At 34.7% G+C, this 24,462-nt stretch overlaps 2 protein-coding genes across 4 annotated transcripts in view; one reads left to right on the forward strand and one right to left on the reverse strand.

The window, feature by feature from the left end:
* The window catches only part of LOC129988207 (rho GTPase-activating protein 44-like), a 105,416-nt gene extending 97,005 nt beyond the window's left edge, over positions 1-8,411 (forward strand). For 2 of the 3 annotated variants that reach the window (XM_056096372.1, XM_056096370.1), the window contains exons 15-17: positions 649-802; positions 1,790-2,046; positions 5,055-8,411. In XM_056096372.1, coding sequence (XP_055952347.1) covers positions 649-802; positions 1,790-2,046; positions 5,055-5,815 — 1,172 coding nt within the window. In that variant the 3' untranslated portion in view covers positions 5,816-8,411. The remainder of the gene's footprint in view (positions 1-648; positions 803-1,789; positions 2,047-5,054) is intronic. The other variant, XM_056096371.1, reaches the window with a different exon arrangement.
* Positions 8,412-16,722: 8,311 nt separating this feature from the next.
* LOC129988208 (actin, clone 403-like) lies at positions 16,723-23,708 on the reverse strand. The gene is made up of 6 exons (XM_056096373.1): positions 23,567-23,708; positions 21,627-21,762; positions 20,128-20,415; positions 19,050-19,248; positions 18,168-18,458; positions 16,723-17,081 (listed from the first exon to the last, which is right to left on the reverse strand). Exons 2-6 carry the CDS (start codon positions 21,750-21,752, stop codon positions 16,855-16,857), a joined length of 1,131 nt encoding a protein of 376 aa, XP_055952348.1. The 5' UTR covers positions 21,753-21,762; positions 23,567-23,708; the 3' UTR covers positions 16,723-16,854.
* Positions 23,709-24,462: the final 754 nt, after the last annotated feature.

Consider the following 24,462-nt stretch of genomic DNA (forward strand, 5'->3'; position numbering starts at 1 on the left):
CTGAAAAATAATTTATGTATTCAGCAAAACCTTACGTTTGAATTTTTTTCTTTTTCTTGTACGAATATCAGCAAAAAATTCGGCATCGAATCACGGTGATCTTTTAAGCTCCTCCCATTCCAAAACTGTCTCCGGAAATCATCTCGTATGTGAGCACGTCCTCTCAAAAATGAATGAGGTGATCGTTGAAAATTGGTCCGCGATGTTTTACTAAAAATTGTATGGATCTATCGAATTTTGTAAGAAATAAGTCTAAGGGAAATCTGACTTATCCGTATTGGTATCCCTAATTGGACTAAAAAATGCAATGATTTGAATAAGTAAAACTAATGTGTTGTTTTATCTTTAAAATTTTAAATTTTAGTTCACAGCTGCCTGCGGTTTGTCTATGAAAGTAAACATAATAACTAAACACGAATTCTAGTGTGTGTATCTAAAAATAAATATTTCTATCCGTTTGACTCAATGGGAAGAGAGGCATTGTTCTAATATTCATACTGCACTTTCATCATTATTATATGTATAGAAATTGTGTAAGTAAGCATATGGAAAAACCGAGAGACGAATTATCTCGTTCATTTTGTATATTTAATAATTTATTTATTTAATTTGATAGAGAATGGAAATGTTATACTTGTGATTTTTCAGATTGCGAATTCTACTTGAGCACTCCTACCTCTCCACGCCACATCGACGGCTTTCCCGCTCAGTCCATGTACGGATCTCAGATCAGCCTCACCACCGCCAAACTGTCCAATGGAGACTCCGCGGTCGACTCCATGTCCAGCAGCCCCACCAACAGGTGAGAGATATTCGCCAACTGGGATAAGTAGATTGTTCAAAACTGAATCAAGATTAGAGATATTATCGTAACGAGTTAGAGGACACTGTTGGGGTAACCGATAAAGCCATTATTCAGTTGGCCCTCTCTGAGTTGTTGAGCTAAGACATTCCATATCATCAGACTGCAGTAGCTGTTCATGGTGCAGTGCAGGATGTTGCTTAGTGCATTCCTCAAGAAGTAGCGAGTGTTTTTTCTCCCTGATTTATCTTGATGGAACCCGTTTAACATATTCTCTGCGATACAACCATGTAGACTTCAGGTGACAAATTTGTGCCTAAACGAATTGTTCATCTGCCTAAAAAGAAAATTTCATAAATAGCATAAATGCTCATGATCATATGATTTATTGAGTTGATATTTGCAGCACGCGTTCCATTGTGCAACCTAACGAGGCGTATTTTGGACGGTCAAACGTGCGCACTGCTGTCCCAAAGAAGGCTCTTGAAATGGAAAAAACTGTACTTGGCAATGCAGAAAAAATCCCCATGCCGTTACAAGATCGGTCTCTTTGAACTGCCATCAAGAATATCTTGAACTCGAACCAACTGCACTATGCCATGAGCAACTACTTCTGCCTGTTGGGTCATTCTTAAATGGTTACTTTTTCTGTGTGATGTCTGCAGAAGAATGTGGGGGATTCATATTTCATCCACATTCTTCTGCAGACATCTCGTATTCACATGCGGAGTAAGCTTCAACAGAGAAAGTTGTTGAAGTGTACTGTTAGTTGCATTTGTGACATTTTCCATCCTGTTGCTATCTGCAGGTGACTGTTGAATGATGATTTTTCTTCTCGAATGTCTCACCAGTACTGTACTACGCCTTCTAACTCGTTATGATTGCATCGTCTTCGAGTAATTTACTCTTTCCTGTTGCAGTACACCTTACTGAAACAGCATTTGTTTTTGTTCGAATCCTCCATTGATAGTCGTTCCCTTGTTGCAGCAGCCCCAAGTCTCCGAGTCCGCGAGCTCCTGTCCGTCCTCGAAAGAAAGCGGCTCCCAAGGCGCCTCAGTCAGGCCGGACCCAGATCACCCGCTCCGTGTCATATGGTGGCTTCCACGCTTCCTCCTTGGCGCAGGCCAACCAAATGGCGTCCGAAGGCCCTAGGAAAGCAGCCCTCAGCGTGTCTCACGAGAACCTGCTGAACGCTAGCTACAACGATGCCGTTTTCCACGAAGGAAAAGGAAGCACTCTCAATGGTATCTGCCTTTTTGTCTCTAACCTGCCTTTTTGTTCCCGCTCTAATTGTGATATCATTTCAGTATATGTGCCTATTTGTCAATAACTCTTTTTACAAATTTTGACTTAGCACTCTTTGGGCCTCCCAGAAATGAAAGTTGAAAAATTGCCTCCCTTGAGAGGGGTGCTTCCCCCCTCCCGAAATTCCGAAAAAGTCAAACCGTAATAAAGTTGCATACTGATTATTAAATAAGATTTAACTATACGATTTTTTAATATAAGTATTTAAATTTTCTATAAATACTAAAATGCCTCTAAATACCTAAATAAAATCTTTAATTTCCTGTAAAAATATAATTTATAAAATAAAGAAAAACAGCAGTAAAATATTTAATTTAAAAAAAATAATTTTTTTGTAGGAACATAATAGATGTTTTAAAAACTACCAAACTGGAAATGTAAAAAGGTACCTAATTAAACACGGTCCATAGCGTCATGAAAAGTGCTTAAATTTGACAATCATTTTTAAGCATCTTAAAAGTACTTAATTTTGGGGGGAGTCCCATCAAAAGTGCTTAGTTTTTTTAGGAGTACCAGGAAAAGTTTTAGTTTTGTTTCCTCATACATTGTATACAATAAATCGAAAGCAAGGTCGTAAAGGTTTGTTTACCAGATGTATCAAGAAAGAAAAGAATACAAAGAAAAAAGAACTCGGTGAAGTAAACCAAAGTGAAATAGATCCATTGGTGCTACCATACATTATAACACTTAATGATTTTTACCCACTTTCTTCGACAATGTGCATTGTTGGTTATTTAAATACTGGAAAGGTTTTCCTTAAGAGTCAGTACAAATGACGCACTATGTCAGGCTTGTAACTTGAAAAATGTTCGAACTTCTCTGGAATTCCAAGAAGGTGAGTTTGTTTTAGTTATGTTTTAGTTTAAACCACAACCGCAAATTGGTCCAACGAACGGAAAATGATACATCAGGATAAATTTGGTACGACAGACAGACATGTTAAACACGGGAAAAGCTGCTCTAAATAAATATACTTGCAGTGAAGCCTCTTACACATTCCGTTACACATTCGATCATTGTTCTCTTTTGGAGTAGTCTCTTGAACTACCTATGAAGGAGATTTTATTTTGCTATATTGCGTTGTAATTTAATGCAGTGCATAATTACGTTTGCCGATTGCATGAAATCCGATTTCTTTTTATCCCAACATTTTTTATCGGCTTTTATAATACCATAATTATAATACTTTAATAAAATCGTTGATTAATATTTTTAGAAAAGGATTTTTTTTTTCTCCCCTCGGTCTCCGGATTCTGATTAGTAAAAAGCACCAATAATTATTTTTCTACGATCTTCTTTTTCAACAAAATCAAATTTTTCAAAAAAGAAATATATATATATTGATGTGAAATTTACATTAATTATTTCTTTCAATATAACACACACAAGTAAAAGTTAAAAACCTATGTTTTTGAAATTTGCTCTTGATCTTAATTAAACTGTCTGAGTTCTATGGATCATTGTATAGACTATTTTAATTCTTACAGCTTTTTTTTTTTTAGATTTTTCCTCCGAGTTGAATAACTCTTTATGTAAACGCGAAAAACCAGTGTTAAAATATCCCCACTCTCTATCCACTCATATTCGATAAAACATCCGGGTGGAAATAAAATGGCTTATCTGCATTTTGCTATTTTTGATGACAGTTCTAGATTGTCTGATGTTCTAAAATTACGGGACACGATCAAAGCTGTTGCAAAGAACTGGCACAAAGAAGAAAATAGAGAATAATGTCTGGTAAAGCAAAAATAATTGCCTTATCTGCAAATGAATCATTTTAGTGAGAACAGTAATGTTAAATAAAAGAATTTGCCTTAAAATGTAATTCAAATAAATTTTTCACGCTCGATACACCTAATAATTCCTATTTTAGGATTGCGTTCTTAGTTTTATTTAAAAGAAGGTTTGGTTTAAATTAAATGCTTTCTCCTCTGAAATAAAACACGCGAAATGAAGCACAGACTCCGCCATTGGGCGTTTTAGAGCTGCAAACAATACTGCAGCTCAACATTTATTTGGTTCATCTAATTAGAAAATTATATTTATCAGTTAGAATTGTATTTTTATTTGTAAGAGTATTTTATTTTAATGTTGCCCTCATGTGCTAATTATATTGACATGTGCTAAGGAGGGTTAAGAAGAAACTTGCTTTCTGCTGTGAAAAAATCCTATTTATTTATTGTATATGCATCGAGAGTTCATACAACTTCAGGACCTGGTCAGTTAATTTTAATACAAACGAAAAACAATACATTTATACAAATGTGTACAGACAGAATCACTTGGAGATCTACCAAGGTTCTTGAATGTCTTACTCTTTCTGAAAGGTAGGTTGTCCTCCAAGGATTGCCTGAATAATCTTAAGGTTCTTGCAGTGTTGCATTTTTACCTCTTGCAAGTATTTCGTAATTTTCGATGTGATGTAAGTAATGTTCAACTGCGATTATGAGCATGACAGCTATTCCATTATCTGTCTTGACCACTACAAAGTCCAGATTCAAACTCTTTGAGGAAAAAAAAAAATCAGACATCTGTCTCGAGTGCTCTCAAGTTTAGAAATCTTGTTTGCTCGAACACTTAAAGCTTTAAAGACCTCGAAAGTTTTAAAGCTTTCCTGCTTCTTGTTGAATTCGAGTCCAATAGAATATTCAACCAAGGTTTATTGGCCTTGGACATGCTTTCCACAAATCATTTATTTAATTGTGCCCAGGAAGGGCATAGTGCTCCCAAATAGTTTCATTAAAACCAAAGTTATTGCCTTTTTCATTGAAAGCGGAGGGGACGCTCGAAGACCCACTTACACCTAAAGCACTCAACAATCATTAAATGTTTGACGTTGTAAACTATAACAGTTAAATGAGAAATTAAGTGTTTAAATATTTATCATTGTAAGCAACAGTTATTAAGTATAAATATATTTAACATTATTCTTATTTTTCCTGTCCAGATGCTAACACTCCAAATGGCGACACTCAAATGAGTGAATCCATCACTGTTCGTCCGACTAGGTCCAAACCACCTCGACAGAGCCGCAGCGGTCTTCCTCCAGTAGCCGAGCGGAGCCGACGCAGCATAGGCCGTCCTTCATGTCCACCGCCCGAACGACCAGATTCTTTTAACAGTACCAAATCCGGCTCCATGAGCTCTGAGGACGCCATGTCCGGGGATAAGGCTCTTGATCTCGAGGACATAAGCATCTCCATTGACAGCTCCGGCAGTGAGAGCTACAACGAGTGCCAAATGTCTTTCATGGATGACTCGGACAATGAGACCCTGCCGGGCTCGGAAGGGAAGCTCGACCTGGTCGAGGAGCCCGTGGCGAAGTGCGGCAAATCGATTCTTTCGAACCCGGATCGTGACCATTTGGAAGAGAACGAACAGAAGAGAAGTCCCCGAACTCATATTAGCTGGGAAGATCAAAACAGCAACCAGCCTCGGGACGAGAATCTGGACAATGAGTGCCACTTCACTGGTGGAATTCCTACCTGGTTCGATCACTATGGGGAGGACAAGCGACAATCCAGCACACTCTGGTTCGCCAGTGACAGTTGCTTCGAGGAGACTTCCGAGAATGCTAGTCTGAATGAGAACTTCCGCACCGTCATTGAGGTAGGGAGCGAGGATGCCAAATCGGCTCTTAAGAACACCGTGTCGGGAATAGCGATCAAGCTGAGAGTGAATAGTGAGACACAAAACACCAGATTGTGATCTTCAGTGTTTTTTAATTCCTTCTTTATATATATATATATATATGTGTGTGTGTGTGCGTGTATGTGTGTACGCCCCTCTCGTTTAGAGATCTTTTTTTAAGTTTGATTGCTCATAGTTTTTAAAATGGATTGAAGCCTGTCTGTTACCTAGTCAAATGCCAAAGTTGCGAATGATTGTTTTGTTTCTGAAAGCTGTCTGTCGAAGTTTAGTGAACTGTTCCCCAATATTTGATGTTAGTGAATGTTGCCATGTTTCAGAAATATCTTCGAAAAAATGTCCTTCCAACTATTACTCAAATTAGGAGTTTGGGGGGGGGGGGGTAAGACCTTGATGTTCGCAATGTTCTCTAACTCTGTGGTATAAATTGGTAGGTGTATATCCTACAAAAGGCTGGAAATTACCTAGAGATTTAAATGGATATTACTGGTGTATTTGATCATATCGTTGCTTTATTTTTCTTGAGTTTATTATTATTATTTATTTTAATCGTCCATTAATTCAGATGCATCTTTTTTGTAACAGTTCAAAATACTGTGAAAGCGAAAAACTCGTATTAAATTATGAACTAATTGACATTCAAATTCAGAGCTCTTAATAAAAACAGTATTAAATAGGCAATTGAATTCGCAGTGCCTTGAAATGGAAACGGCACTGCTATGATCCATCATATAGGGCTTACAGTAAATTCCACTCATGCTCTAAGATTAACCCTTTTTTTAATTAATTAAACGATTGTTGAATGTAACTTCTTAGAATTTAGTGGTAGTCAGAAAGTCGTCGCATTTCTAGTTTTGATTTTAAATTGCAATCAACAATTTATTATTAAAACTTTGCATAATTCTTTTTCTTCAAATTCGCTTGTATGTAGAATCGGTTTCACTGAAAGGCTTTGATATATAATCTGGCAAACTAAAAATGGCAAATATAAATGATAAAATAGTAAGAATAGTGCTTGGCCCTCAGTTGGCTCATTCTAAGCATAGTAGAGTTTTCTCCTTTTCTTGCAGAAATGAAGGATTGAAAATCTCAATTCCAGCAACAACAAACCTCTTGCCTCAGACAACATAGAAATCACATCTTAATGATTCAACAATTCTTTTGGCTGTATTAGCATGGCATTTCATTATAAAAATACTTTCATTTAGATGTGTTGCGTATGAAATAACGATGGAAAACAGTTCTCAATTTTTATAGAAAAGGTTTTAATTACTTGAAGTTGGAGAGTAAATAAATGTTCGAAACATCTTGAATGCATATGCATTGTTAAAGAGGGCGATTCGGATTACAAATTTCATTTGGTGAACACATAGATATAAAGCTTTTACTGTGCAGATAAATAAAACTGCAACAATAGATTATTTTTCAATATAAATACCATTTAAATTTATACTCTTCACAGAACAGTTCACAAGATTTGAAACTGCTTATTCATAAAAATCTGCTACCGGTGAATGAAATCTCTTACAACAGCATTACGGATAGCATCGGTCCAGTGTAAACTACCGTTTCGTATACTCAAAGAGAAGGTAATCTCTTGGCGCTAAATCTGGGAATGATGAAAAACATATGAAAGAAGCTTTCACTGTATATCTGGAACCATAACGCAACTTTGCATGCGTTAGGACTTGTTTTAGATATTAGTTCACACCATTCGCAACCGTTCCCAATAACCGTTTTCGGAGATGGGAATTGTGCTGCTGCTCTCACTTCACAACTGATGCGATTTATATTTCAGCGTTCATTTTTCCTTAATCTGTTTGATGAGGGAATGGCAATATACTCTTCTAGTTTATTCATCACTTTATAAGGACATCCATGTGCCGCGAGCGGGAAGATGGTGCTGTCAGTGCCTTTTTTGAGCATGATGAAACAGAGCTTAATTTTCGAATTCCCCTCGTGTTTCAAATTCTGAGGTGTCCTTGTATTTCTAGAGTCAGATTTACAAAATAAAGCAACACATATTTATAAAGATATCCAAAATGGATGAAGATATTTTCTTCTCGTGATGCATTCAGTGCAAGAGCACTGAACTATATCACTTCAATCACGTGATGGCCACATTGCAGTGAATGTTGACGAATTTCATGAAAGTTCAGCTGCAACTCTACGCTATAAAAATGGAATGTGTCTTAAGTAAAAAGCCTTTATCTAAGATGATAGCCATTAAATTTAATTCTAATCAATGGTTGTGACTAAAAAAGGGTTAAGAAAAAAATCATTATCGACATGATCTTTAAAAAAAATGCATACTTTAATTGAACAACAAACCCTCAACCTAATTGAATACTTGAAAGCAGCGGACATCTCTCAGGTGAGAGTCTTCCCTCCTAGAGCATTCCTCCCGCGTCCGAGTATTATGCCGTCTTGCATATCATATTTGCAAATAATCTATTTTTGAGAGTGACGCTTTTCAGACCCCGCAGCTAAGTACCATAAGTATTTTCCGACATATGGTCACTAGTCAATTTTATAATGAGGTTTTCCAAGATTTTTTTCCAGCCTGCACTGTGTGTTTTGGAAGCAGTAAAATTTTATTGTGGTCTCCGAAAGGCTTTGTATTACTGATTTGTAAATAAAATTCATATTTATATTACATGTGTTTATGTGTCTTCTTCTCTGCATTCTGCTAATTCATTAATTGAATGATTAATGTTGCTTTACCAATAAATAACTGAAATGTGTCGCATAACTTTTACTTTACACAATGCAGTGCACATCGATAAGCCAATATCCATGTAAAGAATGCACGGGGGGGGGGTCATAAAACAATTCTCATTATTCTGGCTATCGAACTGTTCAATTTCCTTGTCATTTCATATTTTATTGTCCCACCGGTGTTTCGTGCCGCTGTAGCCTGGTGGTAAGGTCTCGGCTTCGGAGCCAGAAGGATCCAGGTTCGAGACCCGATTCCACCGAAGAACTATCATCTAAGTAGGTCTGGTGCACTCTAAATCCATCGGTGCCAAACGTCCTCCCTCTGATGTGGTGTGGAAGTTTGGAGAGGGGAGTGCCCGCTTAGGTGTCGTCTGACCTCGGTTCAAAATGACGAGGTCCGTCCCAAAGCAGCCTTAGTGTTGCTTTATAACGGGAGTTAATATGACCAAACTAAACTAAACCAAACCAAACCCACCGGTGCTTTTCTCGCATGACCATTTTGCTTTTCCTGGAACGCGGGTTACTAAATCTGGTGTTCAGGGAATTAAGATCAGAAACTCGCCGACAGTAACTGCCAAATTTTTAGAATTTAAGAAAGGTTTTTGTGCATGATTTTCTGGAACCAGAAATGTTTTATTTTTCCCCAAATCTTTAGCAATTATTCGAGCAATGAATTGGCGACAAGAAAGTACAGTAAACCGAGCTTGTATGAAATTGCAGCACTAAACGTTTAAAAAGAATAAAAACTTTCATGAAAAGGGTTAAATAAAGCTATATAATCTTCTGCTCTCCTTACAGAGAAAATTACAAGTTCACAAATCTATGTAATATGTAGCAACCAATCACATGCTTTACTTCCAACTGAGAGAAAAACAACCAATGAGATCACTCATTGGGTACTGAATCAATATGCCTTAACAAAGGTATTATTTTGTTAGATGTCACTTTTCCTCTGGGAAGCGTGCTGTCTTAATGATTCAGTCAAAAATCCGCAGAATTTTTATGTCGAATTATATCGTTCGTTGAATTTTCTTCATTTCTGCTTTTTAGTTTGAGACAATAATTCGACGCATGTGCTACCCATGCACTGATTAAGTGGTTAAATATGTATTTCAATATAGAAAGAAAAAAAAGTTTTATCTCTTAAATAAATTTATTAAAAGAAGTCAGCGACATTTTTCTGAGAATTTTTATATTTTAGTTGAAATTCATCATCATTTAACTTTAGATTAAATTTTTATTCAATATTTGTATACCTAGTTTTATTATTCTCGTCATTATTTTTCGAGAAAAAAAATTGCTGCTCCGTTGTCGAATCAAAATTCAGGGCTTTTGAAATCAATAAAACTAATGAGCTTTAAAATTCTTGAATAAAAATAACGCATTCCCACTTAAAACTATAAATTTATCTTCCATTGAATTTAAAGAAACATATTTTGTTCCTGTCATTTCAAAAATTACTTTCATTTATTCCAGTTTATTCGTTCCTGTCATTTAACTTACAGCCCCAATTGGAATCTGAAAACATAGATAACTTGGTATTCCAAGTATCGGATCATATAGTGTCTGCTTTCAAATTTAATTTGGTTTGTTTAATATATCAATAATGACTATTCATAACTATAAATATAACCATTACAAAGTGATGACATTGTTTACGGTACTTGCAATATCCAGCATGAACCTATTCACAATAAAAAATAAAAGTCCAGTTAAAGCTCTACACAGTATTTACCTCATTAGTTCCATTTACTGTGTCTGGTAAGACAAGACATGCTTTAAAAGATGTCATCCGCCCTTTAAGAAAATTTTATAATCTTACCATGAGTCCACTTCTGATGCAATTATATAATGTTCTATTTTCTTAAAATAGCACTTTGCGTATACCTTATTGGTTGGTCTAATTGATAACTTAGTTGTTTGCTACAAATAGCGTCTTCAACGCACGCCAATTTTCTTAGTATACAGATGACTGTATTATTCTTTTTGGTGATAATCAAGTTTTAATAAAATTTTATTCAATTCCAAGTTCAACTGGCGTCAATTATTTTGGTTCAGATCATAAATGCTCTCATGCAACATACAAACATAATCTTTTTGCCACATATCTTTAGGACTACACAGGAATATCAAGATTTCCATACAGATCAGCTTTTTTATATAACTATTTGATAATGCTTCTATTTTAAAGCACATGCTAATAAAACAAATAATGTTACTATAACAAAATTCACAAGTCAGTAAAATCAACATCATGTTTTGCCTGTACCTTGGTTTACTAGCATTTTTTTCATCTCTCTTTTTTTTTTCTCGTCATATTTAACATAATCTACCAACCTGTAACATAGAACTTTCACATTCAAGTTTGGTTTGACAAGTTTCCAACTTTACTATTCTGCATAAATTTAATTTCTTCTGATAGTTTTATCCCGTTTATTTTTTTACTAGGAAAATTTGTATTTTTCTGATGTTTTTCAGATTTCAGCCACTTGTATTATAAGGGTTGCCCAAATAAAAAGTGGATAAGTTGAATGAAAAAAAAAAAAATACCTTTACTGGAAATCAAAAGAAATTGCCATGGGCGTTGTAACACAGGTCCCATTGTTTAGGTACCAGGTCTATGCCTTTGCCGTTGAAAGATGATGGTTGATTCTTGAGGAAATCCTGCACAGCTTCCTTCACTTCGCTGTACGAATGGAAACATATCCCTTGTAATACTCTCTTAAAGGGCCCAAAGATGTGACAAATCCGGAGAGTACGGCGGATTTTCCAACATTTCTCAAAAGAATTTTTTAAAGGTCGTCTGGGTTTTACGTGAGAAGTGTAGGCTGGCATTGTTATGGAGAAGGATCACTTGTTGTGTCAGAAATCCCTGGCGGTTTGCTTTTGATAGCTTTCCGTAGTTTTGTCAGAGTTCTGCAGTATTATGTTAAATTGATAGTGTTCCCTTTGGATAGGAAATCATTGAAGAGTGGTCCACGGCATTCGATGAATCAGAAACTGTACTACCGCGCGCTGTTCCGATCTGGACGCTTCCATGTATAGCACGACTTTACTTTCATTCAGTTTCCTCTAATACGAACAGCTTTCACACCGCCTACCGCCTTTTATATTCTTGTTCATTAGCGCTGCATAACTGAAGTCATTCTGACGCAATCGCAAGTGTCCATTTTTTGTCCATATAAGGGTTGCCCAACACGTTTGAGCAACTCTTATATGTTGAAATATATCATTTATATAATTCCTAATTGGTTTCTGTCTCGTTATTGGGTTTTCATTCGAAATAAAGATTTGTCGTTGTAATTTGTTAGAGTAAATGTAATCGCACATTACATCCAAAAGTATAACGTCATATTGCAGATAGTTCCTTATGCTTTTTCTTTAGCTGTATTTCAATCCCGCCTTAAGTGTAACTTTATATTTCAGTATTAACAGCACAGCGTAAATATCTTCTCACTGTCATGCGTTAATCAGAAAAGGAGGTCAGAGTGCATTGCTCAACAGTATATTTCAACTCGACTTGTTGAAAGAAACCCGGCATTTGATGGAAATAACTTTTCGATTTGGAGCAGAAAAGAAAAAGCAATTTGTTGCTGGATACTTTTTTTAGAAAAAAGAATGTGACGGAACAAATATTGAAGAAGAAAAGGAATCTAATATATCGTTGCATCCTAGTTAAACGGTACTAATAGTCAAAAATATAAGATAATAGTGTAAAACGTCAAGCATTATTAACAATTACGGGGGGAGGGGGTTCGTACAACATCTATAGCAGCTCTACAAATAATTAGTAGCTCTGATATGTGATATTGAAACCGCTTGTTATTGGATAAAAAAATCACTCTAAAGACATCAATATTTGGCAAAACCATTAAGAGTTCTAAAATGATTAGCTATGAAAATAGATGGATTCGTCCTAGTAAGATTGAAAAGATATAGTGGGATGTTTCTGCAATGACTGTTCCATACTTTAACTATACAGATGGCTCGAAAACGAATGAGCGAGTAGAAGCGGCATTTTCAATTTTTGAGGGAGAACATTAAATTGAAGAGTTTCATTATAGACTTGAAAATCACTGTTTAGTTTTTCCAGCAGGACTTTTGGCAATATATCAACTGGACAAACCTTTAACTGGAAAAACCATATTAATCATATGTTCATTATTATCTATTTACGAAGTCTAAGTGTATTAAAAGCTCTTCAAAAATTCAAGAATTTAGAAGAAGATGTTAAAAGTCTGGTAATATCTTATTACACTGAGTTAAAGCCCATATTAGCATCAAAAGTAAAACTAACTGATTAGGCTGCCGAAACTGCTTCAATTAAACTTGCAATAGACTATCGCCTTCGAGAATCTGAAAGAACAATCAAAACTCGCCTTCGTAAAATTCTCATCGATGAATGGCAATCAAGATGGGAAAAGTCGCCTTACCTTCAGTACTTATCCTCGGGTAAAATGAACTAGATGTATTGATAGCACATATTTAGCCCAATTAACTACAAATCATGTACCTTGCCCGCATTATTCTAAAAGATTCCGTTTGAGAAGATGTAGATGTGATGAGGATTATGATGACATTCCACACTATATTTTTAATGCTCTTTTCATCGTAATTTGAGAAAAAATTTTAAATCTCGACGAAATATTTCTTAAATTTTATTAAATAAAAAATTGTCTGTAGAAACTCGAGTGATCTTGGATAATTATATCACAACGAAAGCAGGATTTCCGAAATGGAGTTACAATAATCCTCGTTTGTCTCCTATACGGACTAATTTTTCCTGTTTTGTGCCGTCGTCAGAGTTATATGTTATTTTAATACAAAGATAAAAAGGACTTGGTGTTGGTGATGTATTGTTGTATGCCAAATTTACTTCTTAGTGCTTTAAGTATTAAAGTTTTTTTTAAAGCAAAAGTTGTAGTTTTAAATTAGTCCAATTAAAGTAGCAAATTTTAAATTGGACTCTACCATTGCCTTTCAAAGAATACATAGAGAAAGTCAAGTTCTATAAGTGGAAAGTATCTTGTAAGTATAAGAGGAAAAAATTTAAAAATTCTTTTGCTCCTAAGCATCGATTCTAATTTAGACCGAGCCGCCTATGTATACATTTATTTTTCTTTCTTTTTTCATTTATTTGTTTATATTTTTTCTTTTTCTTTATGAATCTTTTATTTTCTTTCTATTTTTTTTCTTCTGTTTTTAAGTTGAAATTGTCTATTTTTGGTAAATTTTATTCTTTACTAATTATGTTTAAATGATTCTGTTACTGTGGAATATTATGTAGGTTCTGCTTGGGCCATTCGGACTTTCCCCATGTTGCCATATTATGCCTACAGCTTTATTATCCTGCACAAATGTGATAATGAAAAAATATATGTAGATGATGAATTTTTGAAATTTACATATGAAATGAATATAAGAATTGACCAATCAGCGCCATAAATGTTGTATCTGAATGAGCAAACAGAAGTCCCCTAGAAAAAGTGTGGAAAATGCTGTTTGAAGCTGGTTTGCTAATGTATTTTTGGGGTCTCACTGCGGTCTGCATAAGCAATAGAATGCATAGCTTCTCATTTGACTCTGAAATTCCGTATTTCTTTAAGTATAAAGATCATCCTTATTTAAAAGAATCTCAGAATGTTTGGCTTTGATGCCTATGCTCTCCTACCTAATACTCAAAGAAAGAAATTAGACAAAAAAAAAATGTGAATGATAAAGTCTTTATGAATGATTAAGGGCGGGTGTCAGAATGATGTAACGTCATGTTGTATATAGCTTTGATTTTTTTCTCTTATCAATTTTTTCTATTGGCTTTTCAATGCGACTTCCCATTGTATGTATTTCAATCCTATATGAAGTTTATATTAGATGCATGCTTGCATGTATTTTAGTCAGCGACATCTATTGGTAAGCATGTTAAGTATCTACAACCAACAAATATTTTAGATTTTGCACCAGGCTGTAATTTAGTCCTATAAGTAAATAAAATGAAATTGGTGTCCCTGAGTAGCTAATTTCTTAAATTTAAAGTGGGGTAAAAATGATTATTATTGAGGATTTCGATTGACTTTCGATTAAAAAAACTATTAAAAGTTTTGATAAATAAATCTTTCCCAGTGAATATTCATTATTCAAGAATGCCAGATTTGGTTGTTCTAGATCCACCAATCTGTCGCAGAGTATTTTGAACTATTTTTTGCATCTTGATGCAATTTGTAAGTATTATCGAGCAAATAAACATTAGCATATTAACTTCAAAGTAGGCTTTATGTCATCATATGTGTGCGGATTCGGAGGGTTTACTAACATTGTAATTCTGCAAGTTGCCGAAAAGTTAATTTGAAGACTCCCTAATACATCAAAAGAATTAGCTTCTCGTTTCAAGGGCGTTCCGAATGTGATTAAATTTACATTTTCTAGAAAAGTATTTTATAAAGTTTTCCTAGCATTATTTCCTGCTTTTACATTTTTGCTTTCAACCTAAAATTTTTGTTAAAAATTATTTTTTACTTTTTAACTCATTTATAATGAATACCCCTTTGTATTGAAGCACGACATTTAGTGCGTTCCGATAAAACCGTCGATAGATTGGGAATCCGAGACTCGATTGAGATTTGCAATTTTGGCGACACTGAATTCTATTTACATGTGCCCGCTATGTTCACAAATGGGCAGACAGACTTTCTCTGGCGGAACAAACCCAGAAATATATATATCGAAATGTGAAAGTCAGGTACTAAATTTTATTTGTCGCGATTTTGAATTATCCTGACAATCAGGCTGATTCCAAGGATATTTTTATGTTATTAAACATTTTGATTTAATGTTTTATGTTTGCAAAGATGAAATTTTGTTATCCATTTTTCACTCAACTGAACTTTTTTTGAAATTTTTCTTGATGATATAGATATTTTTTTAAAATCTCCACAGGGCAGATCACTGGGCATTAATCGAATATGGTATATAATTACCTTTTGGTCGCTATGAGAAGAATTTTCTAATTAATTTTCTTTCTGATTTTCAATTAAAAATTAATCTTAAACATTTTCCTTCTAAACTTCGGAATATATCATCATTATACTATAACAATTTCTATGCTATTTTTATTTTAAATATGTGATGAAAACTTTATTTTCCACACATATTCCCCTTAAATTAAAAAAATTAAGTCTATTTTACGACAATATTTTTTTTGTTTTAGTTATTGCATTTATATTCGCGTGTTGCGATATTAAAAACATTTTTTTTCCGTACACATTGTTGTTGCTATCGTCGAAACGATAAGATAAAGGACAGATAAATCAAGCCTATTGTGGAGCAAACCAAAGATCTGAATCTCTTTTTAGATTTCTTTTTAAGTGTTATAATCACTCTCTCTCTCTCTCTATTTTTTTTTTTTTTTTTTTAGATATTTACATTTTAGACTTTTTTTTTTTTTATCAAGCGTGTTAATTCTCTAAGTTTAAAGTAAAATTTTTTTTCTTCGAGTTTATTCATTAATCATCTTGAATATTAGAATTAAATGGCCCTGTATTTATGTTTTCCAGACTTTGTATAATTCTATCTCTTTTTGGATATTTTCTAATTATGTACATTTGTATAGACTTGATGAAATTATCGTTTTAAGTACTTTGCTTTAAATAATACCTTACATTTTTGTTTTGCTTAATACAAAAGGGTCTTTTATGATCTGCAAGTGAAGAAGCATTTGCAAATAGTTTTAAAAATATAATAAGCAATTCCAATTTTTTCTTGTGTATTTGTAGATCAATTAATATTATTTTCGTGAAAAAAATTGTTTAATCCCTAAAATGCTGAAAATATCTAATATCTTAAAATCACCTGACAAATACTTGTGTATATGTCTTAGCATCAAAGATAAAAACACAATTTCGTAATAAATACATTTATTTAATAAATATAATCATGAGTATACGATTTCAAAGTAATTCTTTAGAATTGTCTTGATTTACCTTGTAATCTGAGAGACACAGATCAATTGCGATAGTTACAGTTTGAGTGATACTGATTTTTTTAGTTTCATTGTCTTGGTGGTCCAGTCTTCCGAAGGTTATCAGGGAAAAACTGAAAGATTTCATTCGTTTCTATCCGAATTCAGATAGCCAGAGCTGTAGAGTAGAGGGGGAGACGCCTCCACCTGCGGCTGCGATAACCTTTGGAAGATAGAACAGTCCCACCGAGGTTTGCCCATTTCCAGTAGAAATAAGACTCGTCTTCTTCTCATGAACGGCTTATTAAATAAACTTTATTGTACAGCAGTAAAAGGACAATGTTCTCGTATAAGACAGCAAGAAAACACTTAGCAGTTCTTTTGAATTTGATATTCGCAGTTTGGTTCGGACTAAGCCCCGTCAAGCTTAGAAGCACTTGCGGTGGACGATGGATGGACCGGACTCATCGTATTCCTGCTTGGAGATCCACATCTGCTGGAAGGTGGACAAAGAGGCCAAGATGGATCCACCGATCCAGACGGAGTATTTCCTCTCAGGTGGGGCGATGATCTTGATCTTCATGGTGGATGGAGCCAAGGCTGTGATCTCCTTCTGCATCCTGTCAGCAATACCGGGGTACATGGTGGTGCCGCCTGGAACGGAAGAACAACAGAGTTACACAGGCTGCCCATGGTGACGGCGAGCGTGCCGGGACGATCTCTGAGGTTGAGAGCGTCTCGGCACGCTTCTTGGGGTTATAGGATTCTTAAAATTATGAGCTCCTATCATTCATGGATGAATGACAGGAGTTTTCTACGGACTCAACTGAACTAACGCTGGGTGATGTCATCTACTTAAACTGTATAAAAAGAGTAAGAGGTCAGTAAAGAAGCTGAATGAAGTAAACATTGCTGAATTAAATAATTAGACGAACTGATCCAATATTTATTTTTTTAAAGTTCGAAAAATTCTACAATATGGATATTTTCTTGTTGTCGGGGAAATTTTTTTCCCCCTTCAATTGCGCTGTTATCGGCTGACCACGTACATAAAAAATCCCACCTGCAACCTTACATCAAAAAATGAACAAATATTATTGGTTGATCTTTGGAAATTATCATTTAATTTAAGAGCTAAGTTTCAATTTAGACATTTAGAGCTTGCAGGATAAATTTAAAGTTCTCCATTGAATTAGAAAAACCAAAAAGATTAAAGTAGATATATCAACTGGTGTCAAAACTGCTAAATTATTTTTTGCAAAACATGTAAAATCGGATACATTCGTGTTATAGGAGATGTAATTTAAAATAAAAGGAAGTAAAGAAAGATCGAAAGCGTCTGTAATATTTGGATATTAATTACTTCCATAAAATATTTAAAATTAAGTAAAATAATATAGAAAGAACTGAAAAATTCGAATATTAATTATTTCGAGCAACTTATTAAACATTGTGTTTATTCCTGTTGAAGTATGATGTAAGTGAGACTAACTAAATCCAGTAAGCGCTGGAATATTCCAATATTAGTTTCATCTTGCAAAATATTTAAAAGTGGTATGTAAAGAAAAATAAAAAATGTCGAATTTTTCCAATATTAATACATTTCTATACATTTGAATTCAGTTACTCGTTAAAGTAAGCTATATGCTCTTATGGAAAATTAAAGTATGTTTCAAAATTTATTCGTTTCATTTTAAAGCAAGTCAAACTAAAAGTCAATCAAGCAAGTTTGAAACTTACCGGAAAGGACAGTGTTGGCGTACAAGTCCTTACGGATATCAATGTCGCACTTCATGATGGAATTGAAGGTGGTCTCATGGATACCGCAAGATTCCATACCCAAGAAGGATGGCTGGAAGAGGGCCTCTGGGCAACGGAACCTCTCGTTACCGATGGTGATGACCTGTCCATCAGGCAACTCGTAAGATTTCTCGAGGGAAGAGGTAGAGGCAGCGGTGGCCATTTCCTGTTCGAAGTCCAGGGCGACATAGCACAACTTCTCCTTGATGTCGCGGACAATTTCCCTCTCAGCTGCGAGTGAGAAAAAAATAAAACATGACGGTCAGAATTTGTCGAAACACACTCTGACACGAGTCACGTGCTGCCCCTGAACATCGCGGAAACGACATCCTTCAAAAAACTTTAAACCAAGATCAAAATTAAGGGTTTCTTAAAATTAAAGAACATTACTAATCGTTTTTCTGCAAAATAAAATTATAGTATATCAATAATTAATTTTCCACAAAGGTTTTTGAAAAAATAAATTATATATTGACAGTATTTAGTTCCTTAATAAAAATTTTAACTGGTCTTTAAGCCTTTTTTTTTCCATTAAAAGTTGGTCTCGATAATTGAAGAATTCTCAAAACATTATTTTGCTTTAAAATTTTGGAGGCTTCTTTGAAGTTGTTTTTAAATATCAATTAATGTTTTAGAAGTTGGATTATACCATGAAGTTAAATAAATTTGCTTAATTTAAATGATGCTAATAAAGCATTATTTTATTACTTTTTTTATTTTATCTAATCCTGGAAGCTAATCATTCCCATTATCTATTTAGGACTCCCTTGTTTTATCTATTTATTTTTTATTTTGCGATCACCAGAGCTCTGCAGTACGTACCGGTTGTGACGAAAGAGTAACCGCGCTCAGTGAGGATCTTCATGAGATAATCTGTGAGATCTCGGCCAGCCAAGTCCAAACGCAGGATGGCGTGAGGCAAGGCGTAACCTTCATAGATGGGGACGGTGTGGGAGACGCCATCACCAGAGTCAAGCACGATACCTGTGGTCCTACCGGAAGCGTACAGGGAGAGCACAGCCTGTAATAAAAGAGAGACGCCGTCAGTAATCACACACATCACCGACACAGATCACATACTGTAGGGTGAAATTTGTATGATTTCTTTTATCGACTTAGGACTTTCAGTGTCTGCATGAATTCGTTTTCGATTGGGCTTCGGTTTGGTGAAGAAAATGGGCCATCCCAATTGGTCATCTAAGAGAACGGCACACAGCTAGCTTTAAATCTAAATATATTCCCGACAGCTTGCAGAAATTTTGCATTTCTCAGAAATTGAATAACTTCTATTTAAGATGAAATTCAATCTTAATTACGAAAATAGTTCAAGTTTTGAAACAGAAGATATTTGAGCCCACATTCGTTGATAAACTGAATCTTCGAGAATTGGGGGAAAGGTTAGATCCCAAACGAAGATATCTAAGTCAGAGACAACTGAGAAATTGTTTATCCATTTACCTTATTATTGATTAAAACATCATGTTCAAGAGACTATCCTTTTTTAGGAACTAATTAATGATGAAAATTTTTCTTTAAAGGCTGCATAAAAGAAGAATAATTTGCTTGATAATTTTTGAATTATTCCATCTGGTTTCAATAGACTAGATGTCTTGATAAAATCATAGGCGAGATATGCCTCAATGAAAGGTATTAAAGGGAGGCTCACGCGGAATGATAATTTGGAGAATAGAGAATATAATTTTTTGCGAAATACTTATTCTACTGAAAAGTGTTGAATGGGCTGAGGGTACGAGAAGTTTCCTGCCATACCATTTCTATATGGAGAAACTCATGCTAATTGGAAATTTTATTCATGTTCATTTATTTGTCGGGGTAAATTTAAAAGAAATATAGGTCTGCGGGCATTTCGAAATAGTGATTAGAGGTCCCTTCTACTTACCTGGATGGCTACATACATAGCTGGGGTGTTGAAGGTCTCAAACATGATCTGGGTCATCTTTTCCCTGTTGGCCTTGGGGTTAAGGGGAGCTTCTGTGAGGAGGACGGGGTGTTCCTCAGGGGCGACTCGCAATTCATTGTAGAAGGTGTGGTGCCAGATTTTCTCCATATCATCCCAGTTGGTGATGATACCGTGTTCAATGGGATATTTCAGAGTGAGAATACCTCTCTTGCTCTGGGCTTCATCTCCTACGTAGCTGTCCTTTTGACCCATGCCTACCATGACACCCTGGGGGAAGAAAGAAACAGGGGATTGAGTGGCACATCATTATCTGCCCTTCGGCGAGTTTCATCAGATTGTTATTGCAAGAATAAAGATTTTGCTAAAATTCACTGAATTTCGTCTGTTCTAAGTAACGGATAAATCTCTGTGGGCAAGGTTTTGCCCTTATCTAAGATATTTTTGAAATTATCCCGCTGATTCAGTTTTAAGAGGATACTTTATGAAAGAGTTTTTTTCTCTCTTATTTTTAAAATGGTTTTAAATTTCTAGTTTACATATATAATAACATACTAGTTATAAATTGTATTAAAAAATTTTGACGTTTTAATTCTAATAACTTTTTTGAAAATATTCCATTCTGATATCATTTTAGATTTTTGTGAATTTTCTTCGACAGAATGGTAATTTATTATGTTAAGTAACAGTTTAAAAGAAACTGACATCGCGCACGAGAAGAACGTTATTTTGTAAATAGTCACAATCATTTATTATTATTCAGAGAAAAGAAATGAAGATAATCATATCTAATAACTTAGTTATAATAAATATATTTCTTTCCTTCTTCAGTAATTAAAAGAAATATATTCTGTTATTAAAACTTATTAAAAGTGAAATTATAAAGTTTAATTTTCATTGTAAACAATTGCTAAAGAATCAAAGAGTCTTTAAACTTGTGTTTATTATTTATTCAAATTACTGATCATGTTTACTATTATTCTAGCTGCATATTTATGACTAATCTAGCAACTAAGCATCCAGATTTAAAATTTAAATCATATTTATATTAATTTAAATGTACGGAACGTCAGACAAGGAAACATTTGAACGAAATGTTGATTTTAGAAACTGGCGGAATTAAATAATAGTGACGATAAGAATGCATATTATCTAGCTGCTTTCTAAATCATGGTGCACTTAGCTCATTAACCAACTACCCTCGATTAGTTTAAGTAATTTTTTGACTATTTTAATAAAATTATATTTTTTAAACCTTAATTTTGTTAGTTACTAAAAATGATTACTTTTATTTTTCATTATTTAATTTATTATTATCATGGAATCTTGAAATGATTTTTTTTGTTCTAATTCTCAACATTAAATAACACTGTGCGAATAGAATAAAAATTTAATTAAATGACAAGTGAATTCTGAAATTTCAAAATTCGAATCCATCAGGAATGGATTTCAAAATTCCATTTTTTAATCATTTCACCCACCTGATGCCTGGGCCTGCCAACGATGGAAGGGAAGACAGCCCTTGGAGCGTCATCTCCGGCGAATCCGGCCTTGCACATTCCGGATCCGTTGTCAACAACGAGGGCGGCAACATCGTCGTCACACATGGTGGCTGATCTGCAGATAGAAATGAGAACTGATGAGAAGGAAGGAAGGAAAACAGACGATCTTCCACGAGGGGGTTCGGCCCCGAACGATGCCTAATTTAGGACAAGGAGAATCCTGGGCTGCCCTGGAGAGCGGCCAGGAATAGCACGTGTCGACCGCCTCCCCTTAAATGGCTTTGAACTTGACTGCGCGCAGTTCACGTTCCCAAAACAGTCTCGCGGAGGCCAGACGTTTTTATGTCAGACTTAAGTCAAAGCCAAATATTTTTTTTAACGTAGCTTGTTTCTGAATGACTACTCAAAACGTTCCAGCGTAAGCGGTTAACTCATTTCAGCAGTTACTTTTTTTTTTCTTAAATGAGACGGAAGAGAAATTCGGAAAAAAGTTTCATTCATATAAAGATTATCTTATGATCCTTCCCATTTAAAATTGAGAAAAAGTTCTTTAGGCAATGTTGCTAAACGCAAACGATTTCTCGAAACAGTTACCGATTGATGATTTCAGATAATTCAAACGAACTTTCTTCAATGTTTTGAATAACGAACAGTACTTTAGATAAAATTCAAAACAATTTATTATGATTTCCGCATCATTAAATCTTACTTATCATTTGTTATTTTCCACAAATTATTTATATCATTTATATTCAATCCTACATTATTTAAATCTAATCATTACAATTTATAAGATCTGTATTTGACCTCTGCTAGTTAAAATATTAATATAAGAATTTTAAAAAAAAAATCGGACTCTATTCTCTTTTAGACTAATCGGAATTCAGTCAAGTATTTAGTAGTGGTTACACAATCAACTCATTTCATTTAAATTAAAAGTTAGTTTTTAAATTTTTATTAGCGAAGTCCACAAAGGATCAGTTTAAAATTATTATTTTCTAAACTTTTTTTTTAATTTGGTGAGTTTAAAAGTAAAAAGTAAAAATTTGAAGAATGCAACGAAATTTAGAAGAAAAATCCATTATAAATTCCACCGATTGTCTAATTACATTTGATATAGAAGTTTTGTTTATTCAAAAAATTAAAATTCTAAAATTTTGCATTCATTAGCTGGATTTAATAAAATAACAAATTTGGAATTTTAAATTTGCAACACTATTATTTAAAAGTACACTATATTAAAGCTACCCTATTATATTCACAAAACTGTGAAATTTATTTAAATACTTTAATTTTTAGCTATTCAATTATGCGGATTGATTTGTAATCCATATCCACTGATCTATCTGAATGAAATTCGAAATTATTTTCTTTAAATGTTTACATTTTCAGCCGATTTCAAACTATTTGGAAATAGTAGACAGACGCGCTTATCCATTGCTTTGAAAAAATCGAAATAGTTTAGTTACTTTTAATCTAAATATCTAAATTTGTTGGCCAATTTCTACCTTCGGCAAACTAATTAGAGGTCTCATTTGGACATATTTTCACTATCGAAAGGACGAATCAACTGGCATTTCAGAGCCTAATCAAAGATCTAGTTCTGTGGAAGCAGAACGTTGTCTTCCAATTTACAGAATTCATTTAAATTTACAAGTTTTAATCCAATAGTGGGGCAGATTAATCAGCAATCAAGTACCTCTGAGTGGAATTATTTCAATTATCGTTTCCGAAAGAAAGAAAAAAAAAGATGTCTTTCTTATCCGCACGATGTTTAACGAAAAGCTGGATGAATTTGTTCGATGTATCCAAGCGGGTAAATCAAGATATTTCGTCTTACCACTGTTTAAGATTTATCCAAAAAGTTATTATCCTCAGGAAAGAACACAAGAAAATCCAAAGAGAGGAGGGAGATGTACCTTGTGAGTTCGGGTCTGCACACGAGAGAACACTGCTAGCTGTAGAGCTGGCGAAAGCTAGAACTGGAGTGGGACGATCTGGAGGAGAGCAGGGCTTTAAAAATCGTCTGCAGACCGGGTTCGCGCGCTCAGCCATATAGGGATAAGCCGTTGGCTCCCTGCGCGCTATTTCGGGTAGCGGAGCGCACCAAATATGAAAACGGTTCTAGGGGGGACGCGCGTGGGAGAGCCAGGGACTATTTTTGGGGTGGGGAGGTGCCTTGGTTGCACGAGACATCGCCTACTTTAGGCACCCGGGAGTACTCGCGCGGTGAGGGGGAGTTTGTAGGGACAAAGAAGAATATTTCGTAAAAGAACGCTAGGGAAATGTGGGAGAAAAAAAAAGAAAAAGATTGAAATGGCACGCTGGCTCTCGTGTGTATATTCGTTTTGCTCTATTTTGAAATGGTTCGTTTTCTGTCATCCGAAACAATTTATATGCTGTCCTTTCTTTTTACATATTTTGGTCTCGAATCAGAATGATTGGGATCCGAACAGCAGCCGAGGGAAAAAATGAATGAGCAGACTAACTCATAAATCATGGGAGCGAAACTCAAATTCTCTTATGACATAAATCTGAACATCTATCTTGTGCCCTTTTTGCTTGCTTTGATCCAGAATAGAAACTAGATACATCAAAATGGAGAGTAGTCAAATGGACTCTCAGATATAAGAGCAAATCTCGTATCCTAAATTTAAAATTCTATTATTTCCACAATCAGTTGTTTTGTTTCCTTTTGCTTTTCTGGGTCCAGAATCGAACGAAATTCGAATAACAAGAAGCAAAATTGAGCAAAAACATTAATTAAAATGAGAAACAAGGCAATTTATAATTCATAGGGGTCAACGATTTCAAA

This window comes from Argiope bruennichi, chromosome 10 (assembly GCF_947563725.1).
Source record: "Argiope bruennichi chromosome 10, qqArgBrue1.1, whole genome shotgun sequence".
In the NCBI taxonomy this organism is placed as follows: Eukaryota; Metazoa; Arthropoda; class Arachnida; order Araneae; family Araneidae; genus Argiope; species Argiope bruennichi.

Bases quoted from the DNA above. Each gene is read 5' to 3' on its own strand.
- LOC129988208 (XM_056096373.1), bottom strand. From the start codon at position 21,752: ATGTGTGACGACGATGTTGCCGCCCTCGTTGTTGACAACGGATCCGGA. The intron at 20,416-21,626 runs GTGGGTGAAATG...TTCTTCCCCCAG, and splicing joins TTGGCAGGCCCAGGCATCAG to GGTGTCATGGTAGGCATGGG. The intron at 19,249-20,127 runs GTAAGTAGAAGG...CTTTTATTACAG, and splicing joins CTATGTATGTAGCCATCCAG to GCTGTGCTCTCCCTGTACGC.